General features: G+C 41.7%; 1 protein-coding gene across 3 annotated transcripts in view; it reads right to left on the bottom strand.

Moving 5' to 3' along the window:
* RYR2 (ryanodine receptor 2) overlaps positions 1 to 14,160 on the bottom strand; it is an 830,565-nt gene that overhangs the window by 44,509 nt on the left and 771,896 nt on the right. For all 3 annotated transcript variants that reach the window (XM_053605591.1, XM_053605592.1, XM_053605593.1), the window contains 5 exons: positions 11,735 to 11,839; positions 8,671 to 8,752; positions 6,166 to 7,463; positions 5,231 to 5,298; positions 2,665 to 2,809 (listed from right to left, as the gene is read on the bottom strand). In XM_053605591.1, the coding sequence (XP_053461566.1) occupies positions 2,665 to 2,809; positions 5,231 to 5,298; positions 6,166 to 7,463; positions 8,671 to 8,752; positions 11,735 to 11,839 (1,698 nt within the window). The remainder of the gene's footprint in view (positions 1 to 2,664; positions 2,810 to 5,230; positions 5,299 to 6,165; positions 7,464 to 8,670; positions 8,753 to 11,734; positions 11,840 to 14,160) is intronic.

The following is a 14,160-nucleotide window of genomic DNA, read 5'->3' as shown; positions in this document are numbered from 1 at the left end:
GAGACCTGGGGGTCGAGAGACCTTTGCTGGATTGATATGGTCATGATTAGTCTTAAGCATGCAAACTGGTAAGGCAGGAAAGGCTCCAAAGAGAAGCAGGAACATGGGGCTGTGCAGAGACAAGAGAAAATGTGAGCCCTGACGTGGAGCTGGCAGCAAAACCTCAGTTGGTTGGTTTACTGTGGCTAAACACATTCACTAGTGTTACTGCAGAGTATTGTGATGGAACCCATTCAACCTCAAAAGATCTAGAATAGAGCTATCCTGCCAGCCATGGAAATCACCATGGCATATTGAATCAATAATTACCCAGAGTTAGCTAGAAAACTCTTACGTTCAGTGTGCACTTTTTTTTTTTTTTTTTCTTTTTGGAGACAGAATCTTGCTTTGTCACCCCAGGCTGGAGTACAATGGCATCATCACAACCCACTGCAATCTCAAACTCCTGGGCTCAAGCAATCGTCCTGCTTCACCCTTCTAAGTAGCTGAGACTATAGGCACCTACCATACGTCTCACCGTTGTTTAGGCTGCTCTGGTCAAATCATCTCACCACTGAGGCCTCCCAGTGCGCTGGGGTTACAGGCATGACCCACCATGCCCCACCGAAGATTGGATGTTTTTGTTTTTTTTTTTTCAAGATAATGTCTTGTTCTGTTGCCTGAGCTAGTGTAGTGGCACAATCATAGTTTAATGCAACCTTGAACTCCTGGGCATAAGGGATCCTTCCACCTCAGCCTCTAGAGTAGTACAGGCAAGTGCCACCTCGCCCAGCTTACGTTCAGTGTGCTTTGCATTACCAATATGGGAAACACACGAGGTGGTTTAAGAAAACATAGTTAAAGCTATCAATTACTGTACATTTGCATAAATTATGTAAAATGCATAACATATTTACATGCTTATAAATAAGCATGTAGAATACGTAATTACTGAGGACAATCCAGTTCCTTGTTGAATGAATTTCTATAGTACACTGAGTTTCTTTTTCTTTCTTTCTTTCTTTTTTTATTTTTTTGAGACAGAGCCTGAAGTTGTCGCCCTGGGTAGAGTGCTGTGGCATCACAGCTCACAGCAAAATCCAACTCGTGGGCTCAAGTGATTCTCCTACCTCCGCCTCCCAGGTAGCTGGGACTATAGGCGCCCGCCACAACGCCCGGCTATTCTTTGGTTGCAGCCGTCATTGTTGTTTAGCAGGTCAGGCTGGATTCGAACCTGCCAGCTCAGGTGTATTTGGCTGGCGCCTTAGCCGCTTGAGTCACAGGTGCCGAGCCTACACTGATTTTTTTCATTGTCTATTTTTGATTTCTTAAGAGCTATAAAGTGCTAAATATGACTTTGCCTTTTTGCTCCTAATTTTTAGGTTTGATATTATTGTTTAGTTCCTCTTGTAGATTCATTCTACACACTCATCCCCTGTCCTTTTCTTCCCTTAAAAAATTATATATATATATTACATATGCACATATGTTTACAAAAGGCCTTTCAATAAGATTTTTTTTTTTTTTGGCCGGGGCTGGGTTTGAACCCACCACCTCCGGCATATGGGACCGGCGCCCTACTCCTTGAGCCACAGGCGCCGCCCTTTTCAATAAGATTTTTAAGAATTCCAGTGTGGCAGGCTGCAGTGTCTCACACCTGTAATCCCAGTTACCAAGGAGGCTGAGGCAGGAGGTTCACTTAAAGCCAGGGGTTCAAGACCAGCCTGGTTAAAAGACTTATCTCGCCCCACAAAATTCCAATTAAAAGAGACAGATAACTGTCTATTTTTGCTTGTTTTTAAGATATGAATTATGTTTTACTAATTTAGGGAACACTTCTACAAAATATATCCGATGCTACCCATCATCTCTCTCTTCACTCTCTCATTTTTCTTTTACTTGTCTGTATATGAAGGATAATTTTGAACAGACCTTCTTATCATAAAAGTAAAGTTGGCTCATTGAGTTCATGTTTTTATAACTGGATTTTAATTATTTTATTTTATTTTTTTTTTGCAGTTTTTGGCCAGGGCTGGGTTTGAACCTGCCTGCCACCTTTGGCACATGGGGCTGGTGCCCTACTCTTTTGAGCCACAGGCGCCTCCCTATAACTGGATTTTTAAATAAAAGTGTGATAGTATAGAAATAATGACTAATTCAGTTCTGGAACATTAGTGAGAATTACTTGCACCCCATCAGGCATGTTTTGCCCTCATCTATTACAGAATCTCTGGTTAACTGACCTGTCCTAATGTCTCTGTGGGAAACCACTGGTAGTGCTATACTACCCTGTTTCCCCGAAAATAAGACATCCTCCAAAAATAAGACCTACTTACAGGAAAGATAAGACGTTCCCTGAACATAAGACCTAGCGCATCTTTGGGAGCACACCTTAAAATAAGACACTGTCTTATTTTTGGGAAAACAGGGTAGCAGTCATTAAATTGAAGGGTTTCCAAGTGCGAACGTGTGTAGAGATTAAGGGTTTGACAATAGGGAGCTAGGGACCAATGGCCTTCATTATAAAAAAATAAACACACCTAGATGAAAAAGTAAAATATAATGCTCTACACACATGAACTGGTTCCCTTATTGCTACCCCAGAGGTCAATAAATGTTTACTGAGCCTGAATTATTATGGTCTTACAACATATCAGTAATGCTATGCATTCTAAAACATCTTACTAGAAGTTTCTGTTGATACGCTATGATTTTCTTCCAGAATGCAGACTCTGGGACTTCTGGTTCTCCGTATCTGTGTGTGTGGAGCTGCCTCAGCTTCTGTTTAGCCTTGTCATCTCTGGTCTTCTCTTTTTCTCCGTCTTCTCCCCTGTGAAAATAAAGGAAAGACATATCAGCTATCCAGAAACTAAAGAACAGGCATTGTATAAAAACATGTAAGTGAACAAATATTTTGGATCATAGCAAATCCGTTTAAAAACGGATTTCTTGGCGGGTCATGGTAGCTCATGCCTGTAATCCTTGCATTCTGGGAGGTCAAGGCAGGTGGATTGCCTGAGCTCAGGAGTTCAAGTCCAGCCTTAGCAAAAATGAGACCCTGTCTCTATTAAAAATGGAAAAATTAGCCAGGTGTTGTGGTAGGTGCCTGTAGTTGCAGCTACTCTGGAGGCTGAGTCAGGGGATCGCTTGAGCCCATGAGTTTGAGGTTGCTGTGGGCTAGGATGCCAGGGTACTCTACGGAGAGGAAGACCATGTCTCAAAAAAAAAAAAACAAAAAAAAAACAAAAACAGAGAGAGAGACAAAAAGAAATGATTGGTGACTAATTTCTGTACCATGAATGATAATATTCTAAATTTAGGATCAGGTAGGATTTCCTGCCATTTATAGTACCCTGTAGACAGATAATTCTGTGAAGTTCTAATCTAGAGGACATTTTACAGTCTTGAGGAATCTTTATAGCTACACTTTTCAGGTTCCCTGTCAATTGTGCAATAAAAACATTAACTGAAAAAGAATAGCAATGAACTCTTTCTTTGGAGACAGAGTCTCACTTTGTTGCTCTCGGTAGAGTGCTGTGGCATCATCATAGCTCACAGCAACCTCAAACTCTTGGGCACACAAGATTCTCTTGCCTCAACCTCCCAAGTAGCTAGAACTACAGGTATGTACCACCATACCTGGCTAGTTTTTCCATTTTTTTTTTTTTTAGTACAGATGGGGTTTTGCTCTTACTCAGGCTGGTCTTGAACTCCTGAGCTCAACAATCCACCTGCCTTGGCCTGCCACGGTGCTAGGATTATAGGCATGAGCCACCACACCTGAGCAGCTTCTTTTGCTGTGACTTTCCGACATACCTTATTTCTAAATTATTATGATTTTAATGTTTAGTTTTCATCACTGTCTGGTTATTAAGATTTAAAATTAGACACCTACACACTTGGTTGTTCATACCTATAATGTATGTCAATATACAATGACATGTTTTAATTTTAATTTATTTTATTGATTAAATAAAATGTATTAATTTAGTATAATTAACTGTATTACTCTTACATGCATTCCAGACAATAATGGAAATGGAAACACTGACATTTGATATACTCTAGATGCAAATGTCAATCTGTCCTTAAAGTGAAGTCCCATACACATAACACACATGTGATAAATAAGCTACACTTAACCTTAAGTCATATGAGATATATCTAATTATTTGTAACACTAAAGAAGCACCAGTGAAATGCATGCTGTGGCCTGTCCTTTTTATCCTAGAATTCATTTGTGGGGCCATTTTTACACCTGACTCAGCAGTGCCAGATCTGTAACAATGAATGGTGCTGACTCCAGAGGACACACAATGAAAACAGGCCGAGGAAAATAACAGAATAGGTGAGAAAAGGCAAAGTGCTCTGTGAGAACTGTAACACCAAGGCACCTACCAATTTTTATTTCTTTCTTCAACTTTTCAAATTGTGCGTACATAACTACCTAACCATGGAGAAAGATACAGGCTTCCATTCTTAACAGAAACCCAATATTATGAGGGAACTGCAGGTTTCACTCTTTATTTTTATTGTTGCATTTATAATTATGCCCCACAGCACCAGGAGTGCTGGAGAAAGTGAAGACTCCTAGGTCCCACAGCAGACCTGCTGAGTCAGAATGTCTTATTGGGGGGGTGAGGAAGGGGGGGCGGTGAGTCTGTATTTTTACAAACCCTCCTGGCCCTGGGATGAGGCTTTCAAAACATAACTCCACAAGATTCTATGCAATGACACTTAGAATGCTTGTTTTCTCTCTTCTTTAAAAGGACAAAATAACTAAGAAAATGCGAGGAAGGCTATGTTAACCAGAGTGATGAAAATGTGTCAAACGGTCTATGAAACCAGTGTGTGGTGCCCCATGATCACATTAATGTACACAGCTATGATTTAATAAAAAAAAATAATAATAATAACGTTTAAAAAAAAAAAAAGAAAGAAAGCATAACTTAAGGCTAGAACCGGGGCCAAAGGTCCTCTTACAGGGAGTATTCCCTGGAATCGTTGAGTCTTTTCTGCTGACAGCATCATACAAAGGGAATCCTTAGGGAACAAGGAGGGAAGGGCTAGAACGGCAGGGGTGGGAGTGTCTGAAATGTAGAATGACTCTACATTCATCCCTGCCCAGGGCTGAGGTCTCCCACCCAGACAGATGGCAGATTTCATCCTGTGGTTCCTTTACAGCTCCTGAAGACAGAGTGTAAGGAAAAAAGACTTCCTAAAACACGAAATTACATGAAATCAGACATACTCAGCTTTTTCGGGTTCAGATTTGGTTTCTTCTTTTTCTTCTTTTTCTTCGTCTTTTGCCTTCTGTTCCTTGAATGAGTCAATGGGGGGAAAGAAAAGCAGGATTACACATCACCTCTGGATGGGTCTAGGCAGCCACACAGCCGTGGGTCAAACCATAACCTTTGCTCATACTGAGACAGAAGGGCCCAAACATCTTCCTCTCCTGTGTACTCACCTTCTGCACCAGCAGGAGCAATGGACTTTTGGGCTCCCTCCCCCTTGGTTTTCTCATTTTAGACATACCTTTCTTTACCTTATCTACCTACCCAAATCTTACTCTTCCTTCAAGGCCAATTTAGGTCGCACCTGTCATCTAACTACTTTAAACCATTCCAGAGTTTCCATTTTCTCAATTTAAGCAACCCCCACTGTGTACTGCCTATACTATTTAGCATTTAATCATTCCTAATTTTTTTTGCAGTTTTTGTTCGGGGCTGGGTTTGAACCTGCCACCACTGGTATATGGGGCCGGTGCCCTACTCCTTGAGCCACAGGCTCCGCCCCAGTCCTAATTTCTTCACGCGTGTTAGTTTTATCGCTCTAATAAGCTGTTTAAAGCAATTCAAAGGATTACATCTTACCTTTTCATTCCTTATGGTCTACTGGCACCAGATACATGGTAAATACTAAAGAAATATTTGTAGCGGGAATGATGGCTCCATTGACAAAGTCATGAGTGGGGTACTTATGCTATCCCATTATAGTTTAAGAGAAGTTAATAATGTCTAAACAATCTTAAAAAGGCAAGCTTTGTCAACCAATTGTATTTCTCTTTTGGAATTTGAGTCATATATTTAATACCTCTCTGGTGCTAGCATGTGACCTGGTCTCAAGTTCATTTATGATTCCCACCTGACATCCACAGAGAGAGCACTGCTGTGACTTAAAAGTTACCTGAAATTTTTCTTGTACCTCGGGAATTGGGACAGGGTTGCTCATCAGGTCGCTGAGGCCGGCGTTAGGATTGTGAGGGATTAATTTGTACTGTCCCCCTTCCCGCTTCAGATCCAAGCCAAATATGTCCGAAAGGAGGTCGCTTTCCTCTGTCAGTTCCTTTAGGTCGGCCAGGTCTTCAGAAGGCAGGGTGGCCTCCATGGGCTTCCTCTCTCCCTCCTCCCCATCGCCCCTGACCTCATCCTGAGTGGGGTCCGGCATGTTGGCTAAGAGTTCAGCCACTTTGATCTTCTTAGCACCCTCTACTAAGCTTGCTCCCAGCAGCAGGCTATAGACAATCCGGAAAAAGCCTCTGAAAACGCTGGCCACGAAGTGCAAGAGAGTCAGAAACACACTCCAGTAGGATGAAAAGAAGGCCGTGACCATGTCTTTCACGGTCATCTTTTTCATTTTTTTCATCTGTTTCTTCAGGCTCTTGATACTGAGCATTCGCAGGAGGGTTAAGACGTTGTACCTGAGAGCCAGCAGGGCTGACTTGACGGTCAGAATGGAGAAGAAACCCATCCTGGGCCCCTGCTCTTCCGGCCTCTCCTTCTCACTTTCTTCTTTATTGGCCGACCTCTCGTTCAAATCCGACTCTGAGATCTGAGCTGCCAGCTGCATTTCGAAGATGGTGTCCTCGCAGAAGTTAACAAAGAGCTCCATCTTCTCCTTCTCGCCGCCTTCGTTAACCACGTCGAATATGAACTGTCTCTTAGACTCCTTGACCTGCGGCTTCTCCCACTGGGTTCGGCTGGACTCACTGATTTCAAAGTAAACCCTCTCGATGCGTTTGGCACTTCCCATGATCTCAATGCGGCCCAGAAAGGGCTGGAAGTAATTCAGCACACTCTCTGCCAATTCTAGGAATGTCTGCAGCCGGGTGTCATTGGGCATGTGCTCGGAAAGATTGGTCAGGAGTACGGCGACGTTGAAGCCGATGTCCTTCGCAGGTTCGTGGAACCGTTTGACAAACTCTTCATAGTCAAGGGTTTCATTTTCATCCATCTCCGTGCAAGACAAAAGAAACTCCGTCTCTGACTGCGTGTAGTGCTTGTGGCTCTCCATGGCCTTGTGGAAGTCCCTCTTGGAAATGACTCCTTTGCCATCAGGGTCGTATTCTTTAAATGTATCGGAAGATGTCAGATCCTTTAGTTTTAAAAACATGTCAAAAAATTTGAGAATCATTTCTACATTGTTGGAAGATTCCACAAGCATATCGACCATCTGTTTGCCGATTGTTCCATTAACAACATTACCTGGTGGTAAAACAATTGCAGTTGTTTAAAGTAACCCTGCTTGACACAGAGAAAATAACAATAGAGATCTTTTATAACGTCTGAATCAAGAGTTTCTCCTTGTCTGTCTTTCAATAAATGAAGTCCCAGGAAAAGACAGATAATTGTTTGTAAACTATAGTTTCAAAGAGTGGTTACACAAACACATGTAAACCATATTTACAAAGCAATTAGACCGATACGTATAAAACAGTATTTGAACAAAAGTTGACTTTGTTTTCTTCAATATGATCAAAGAAGCAACATGTTTTAGATAAAGTGGGGCAAACAGCCATAAGCTGAAATCCATTTTCCCAGTGCTGTAGGGTTGAAAAATCACTATTACAGACAATATCTTATTTAATGTTTTGATGCCTACAAGGCAAGTGCTATTATCTATTTATTTATCTATATATACATACATATATATATATGTATATAAAATTTTTAAAGACAATGTCTCGCTCTGTTGTCTGGGGTAGAGTACAGTGGTGTCATCATAGCTCACAACAACCTCAAACTCCTGGGCTTCAGCAATTTTCCTGCCTCAGCTTCCCAAGTAGCTAGGACGACAGGTACCCACCCACTACCATGCTCAACTTCTTAAAAAATTTTTTTTGGGGCGGCGCCTGTGGCTCAGTGAGTAGGGCGCCGGCCCCATATGCCGAGGGTGGCGGGTTCAAACCCAGCCCCGGCCAAACTGCAACAAAAAAATAGCCGGGCGTTGTGGCAGGCGCCTGTAGTCCCAGCTACTCGGGAGGCTGAGGCAAGAGAATCGCTTAAGCCCAGGAGTTGGAGGTTGCTGTGAGCTGTGTGAGGCCACGGCACTCTACCGAGGGCCATAAAGTGAGACTCTGTCTCTACAAAAAAAAAAAAAAAAAATTTTTTTTGTAGAGATGGGATCTGGCTATATTGCTTAGGCTCGTCTTGAATTCCTGGGTTTAAGTGATCCTCCTGCCTCACCCTCCCAAAGTGCTAGTATAATAGGCAAAAGTCACTACACCCAGCTTCCCTTTAAAAAGAAATTCTAACTTGAGAAAGAGAATAAAGCCAGCAATAAATCAAGGTATTCATCATACATTAGTGTTATTTTATTCTTTGCTGCATGCTAACTCTATAAACAAGCACACACTGATCCCTGAAATAAAAAAATAAACAAAAGGAACTTGAAGGTATAAATTGAAACTACCTTCCAACATAGACAGCAACATGACCACCATGTCCTTCTGGAGATCCATTAGTTCTTTTAATAGCTCAATTTGACTGGAATCCTGAAAATATGAACATATTGCATTTGAGATAATACAAAAAAACCCATGCAGTAAATACACTAATTCTCATAAAAAGCGACTTCTCTGCCAGTAGCAAGCACTTTGAAGCATTTAAGAACAGAAGGCCAAATATAAGTATGTAGCTTATTAAAAATAGATACCATTCAGAATTAAAGAGTATTTACTATTTATTTCACTCTTGTTCATTAAAGTGTTTGTAACGGCCATGAAAACATCTAGCAAGAACACGGAGGAGGTGACACACTGGGGGAGTCTCCAGACCAGGCAGACTCGGCTTCTGCACACTTGACACGCCTCAGTCACTTGCATTTTTTCTTTTTTTCTAACTCCATACATGTACAAATCAACTTATTCTAGAAAAAAATAGGCATATAAGTTAACATATGAGATACACTTACCTTATGTAAACCTAACTAAAAAGTATGACCAATGCTACATAAGGAAACTTATTATCAATTTCACTAAGCGTTCTAATTTTTCTCTGGCCAAAATTTTCTGGGTTTGTTTGTTTTTTGCTTCTAACTTTGTACCTGAAAAAAGAATTCTTTTTCGCAGACATGTTTATTCTAAATATCACTATGGTTAGACCCAGGACCTGGAAATAGGGATCTTATCCGTATCTACAGAACAATCTACATCTCATCAAATATTTTATTTTTATTTAAATTATCCCTTTTCATAAAAAATTATACAAGGTACCTTTTTTTTTTTCATATGAAGCTAAATTTCTAAGCTGCTGGGAAGATGAAACTTTTCCTTTCTAAGTAGCTGTTACCCTGTGCTGTCTATAATCCAGGGATAAGTGCTGGGTCGCACTTGGTGTTAATACAATCATTATATATTTCAGAATGAGAACTCTTGTGAGTGTATAGGTTTGGTTCAGGCTGTTTTTTTTTTTTTTTTTTTTTGTTAAAATGTCAGTAGTGATTAGATACATGAATAATGCAATTCCCATATTTGGCTGATGCCAATAATAACTAGATACTGACAAACATTCTCTCCTTGACCAAATTCTAGCCAAGCTCCTCTGAACCCTCTTCACAACTTGGCCTCCATCTTGGCCTACAAAGACTTGAACAGATGCTAATGTAGTTTCTAACAGCTCAAGGCTGCGTCCCTAAGAGGACCTTAGTCCCTGCCTTGAAATACCTGACCAGGAAAACTCAAGGCTGCCCCCAGATTTACTGTTCAGATGATAACTGAGAATAAGACCTCCGTCTCCCAGTCTCTAGGTCAGGGGATCCCAACCTTCCTAAGGCCGTGACCCTTTAACACAGTTCCTCAGGTGGTGGTGACCCCCAACCATAAAATTATTTTCATCGCTACTTCATAACTGTAATTTTGCTACTGTTATGAATCGTCACGTAAATATCTGAATTGCAGGATATATTTAGGTGACCCCTGTGAAAGGGTCGTTTGACCCCCAAAGGTGTTGCGACCGACAGATTGAGAACCGCTGGTTTAAAATGAAGTAGCAACGAAAATAATTCTATGGTAGGGGGTCACTACAACATGAGGAATTGTGTTAAAGGGTCACAGCATTAGGAAGGTTGAGAACCACTGCTCTAGAGGATAGACCCTGACTCTGGTAACTACCAGTTAGCAGACATACCTGGCCCACTCACACCTATACCAATGAAAGCTTTGTAATGTTTCACTGCCCAGACTCTACTGAGCCCTTCTCACCTTCTTTCTTTCTTTTTTTTTCCTTTCTTTCCTTATTTATTTATTTATTATTATTAAATCATAGCTGTGTACATTAATGCGATCATGGGGCACCATACACTGGTTTCATAGACCATTCGACACATTTTCATCACACTGGTTAACATAGCCTTCCTGGCATTTTCTTAGTTATTGTGTTAAGACATTTACATTCTACATTTACTAAGTTTCACATATACCCTTGTAAGATGCACCGCAGGTGTAATCCCACCAATCCCCCTCCCTCTGCCCTCCTCCCCATTCCCTCCACTCCCTCACCCCCTCGCTTCATTCTCCTTCTAAAATACCCAGTCACCTCTGTACAAAGTTGAGTTCATTCACCTTAACTCTTTTTCCTGGTGCAATAGTTAATATTGATTAAAATCTGTCCTTTAGTGTAATTAGCATCCAGCTTTGTTTATCTTTGACAACATGCTCCTGCTCACAGTCCAGGGCACATGTTTGAACGTCCTCCCTTTACTACAGAGGAAACAAGGCCTCAGAGGAGAGGGAACCGGCCCAGATCACGGGCAAGGGAGGACAACGCGGGATTGGAAAGGCACAACTCTGTCTTTAAATCTAGCATTCTTCCTTCTCCCTGACTGCTGAGCAAATACCCAGGCCCTTACAGATAAGTCAGATCTCAATATACCGTCAAAATTCTCCACATCAAACACTCAAGATCTGTATGAAGAACTTTTCTATGCATGGGTCTTTTGGTTTCAGATGAGATAGATACCCCAGTGAGAAAATAACAAGCTGATGATTTCAACAGGCACTCTCAGGTGAACACGAAACATGGTGGAAAATCGTAGTCTTCATTTGCTGATGCTTATAAATTTTCATATCACCCTACCGAGAACACCTGCTTATTTATGACCCTCCAAAAAATAATTGTCTCCCTTTAACAAGAGATTTACAATGGGTCTAAAATCCTATTCAATTCCAGTGATCAGTTTTGGGGAAATACATCTGTAAGGATGGTGTAATGTACAATGTTTGGGGACTCTAATGTTTTATGTCGCCATTTACATTTAATTTCTTAATATCTGGTTGCTCTCAAATCTGAATAATAACTCCCATCTATTTTCAGCTTGTATGAAGTTCTATTTAAATTTATTTTTTTAATGTAGAGTAAAAGAAGCATGAAACAGCAATCTACCAAGGATAACGTTCAGACGTAAGAAAGCATGTTTAATGTGCCGATGATGACGTGTCCAGTTTGCCGTGGAGGATGATGGCAGGTGGCTCACTTACCTGAGACAGCTTCATCTGCATGTGGGCAAACACATGAAGGAAACCCACCACTGCATCCCACAGTCTGCTGTGCGCCAGACTTTGCTGGTTCCCGGTGCAAGGACCCTGGAGCATAAACAGATAGTAATCATTCTAAATAACTGATTTGCCAGAATAAACTTTACAGTAACAAGAACAAAACTAACTTGGTGTTTACATATCTCACTGTCAGCAGCCTATCTACCAAAAGTAAATGAAAGAGATACCATGATGATAAGGGTATTCTTAAGAGATAAGCATGTTCCTTGAAATGTTCAATAAATCCCCAGAAAACATTTCTCAGAGATTTTTATGTCCTGTGAATCATTTTGTTTTTGTCTGGCTTTGATCTCTATCATTGGGAAGACAAGAGTAAGGTGCACATGTTTAGGCCGTGAAGCCGAACCCCTTAGTAGCCACCATCTTGTCTTGAAAAGAATCTTGAGAACATGCTTAAGATGAGAAGCGATTTACTCATTACTCCTAAATCGAGATCATTTGAATAAAGCATCCACATAAACAAAAACAACCCTCTCCAACATTTTTTTTTTTTTTTTTTTTTGTAGAGACAGAGTCTCACTGTACTGCACTCGGGTAGAGTGCCGTGGCGTCACACGGCTCACAGCAACCTCTAACTCTTGGGCTTACGCAATTCTCTTGCCTCAGCCTCCCGAGTAGCTGGGACTACAGGCGCCCGCTACAACGCCCGGCTATTTTTTTGTTGCAGTTTGGCCGGGGCTGGGTTTGAGCCCGCCACCCTCGGCATACGGGGCCAGCGCCCTACTCACGGAGCCACAGGTGCCACCCTCTCCAATGTTGTCTTAATTGTACAACTGTTTTACAAATGGCACAAACCACAAAGATTTTTAGAAGAATAATATTTGGTTATTAATTTCTTGAATCCCAAATCCAAAGCAACTGGAGTCTGTTAAAATAATTAACTGGGAGGCCCTTTGGCTGAGATGGCTCGGTCCGCTGGGTTCCTCCACAGGCAGATCCAAACTCAATGTAAACTTAAGCTTCACCAATCAGAAGCACCAATTCACTTCTGCCTAGAGTCTTTTCTAGTTAGAAACTGCCAATGAGCCTCTAATTAGGGGATTTCCATTTTAACCAAATTCTTTTCTTTCCGTGTTTTTTTTTGGTCACATTTCCAGGAAGACCTTACAAAACCCCCCCTCCCTGCCCCCTGGTGGACAGCCAACCACCCTTCTGGTGCTGCCAAATTTACGAATAGTTTAATGTTCAAATAAACTCGTTAAAATTTTAATATGCCTAAAGTTTATCTTTTAACACACTTAGCTCTCTTAGCTTATGCTTCTGAGGTGATATGACACAAAAAAGTACGTGTTGTAGCAGGCAGAATGTTTTGATGGAGACAATTTCTATTTCTACTCCCCAAGGAAAAGTGCTATCTTCATTCAGTTTTTAAAACACACCCACATCAACCATGAAAAAAAATAATGGGGATTTTATTTAGAATAACGAAATATTGCATAAAAGGCAATTCTAAACTTCTAGTTCATTCATTCCTTTAGACAAATGACTCCTTAATGAGTTTAATTGGAAATCACATTAAAACACTTCAGATTTTACTCCAGAAACAAGCCATTGAAAGAGACCACTGGATTGAAGATATTAACAAAATGTGGAAATGGAACTCAGTCCTGTCTCAGCTCCCTGAGAGGTCATAAAGCTGAGCCTGAGACAGTAAGTGCTTAGTACCTCCATATGACAAAAGCAAAGTGCTAGACTCAATACCTGCAAGCGAGGTGACTAACACTAGGTCTTTCCACCCTGAGGCTATGAGGGGTCCAAGCAGAAAGGGGAGAGACTTTGGGGAGAGCTTTCCAAGTGCTGAGCGTCTTTACCTCTCCTGCAATGGGGAGGGGGCTATGTCCACCTCCCCTAACACCAAGGGAGAGAGGAGGGGCTTCAGGAGAGCCATCGGGTGAGCTCTCCTCTGTAGCATAAGGCCTGGAATGCGAAGTGTGCACAGACAGCAAATAGCAAAAAAAAGAGAGAGAGAGAGAGAGAGAGAGAGAGATGGTGTTTCTGCTATGGGCTACTCAGGATGGAGCGTTCCAACACGACTGTGTGAAATGGCCATGCAATTCTAAGGTGGTTGGGACCCAGCAGATGGACTAGGTTTGTGGGGGTAACGTTACTGGCACTGGAGCACCCAGAAGGCCAAACACCCTTATTAGAGAAAGAATACAATAGGCGGGACTAGAGGGCAGCTCCACGGTGCAATGTGGGATTACAGGTGCCTTCCCACAGCTGCCGCCCTGTGGAAGCCTGAGGCTAAGTGGGAGGACGAGGAGAGAAGAACCCTGTGGGGGTGAAGAGTCCAGACAGTGCTCCTCCAGATCCACAGGGGGACTCTGCTTCTCCCTCACCCTGAGGCT

This window comes from Nycticebus coucang, chromosome 10, assembly GCF_027406575.1.
Source record: "Nycticebus coucang isolate mNycCou1 chromosome 10, mNycCou1.pri, whole genome shotgun sequence".
NCBI classification, from domain to species: domain Eukaryota; kingdom Metazoa; phylum Chordata; class Mammalia; order Primates; family Lorisidae; genus Nycticebus; species Nycticebus coucang.
Note: the sequence above shows the minus strand (reverse complement) of the source record. Positions and strands in the feature narration are given on the sequence as shown.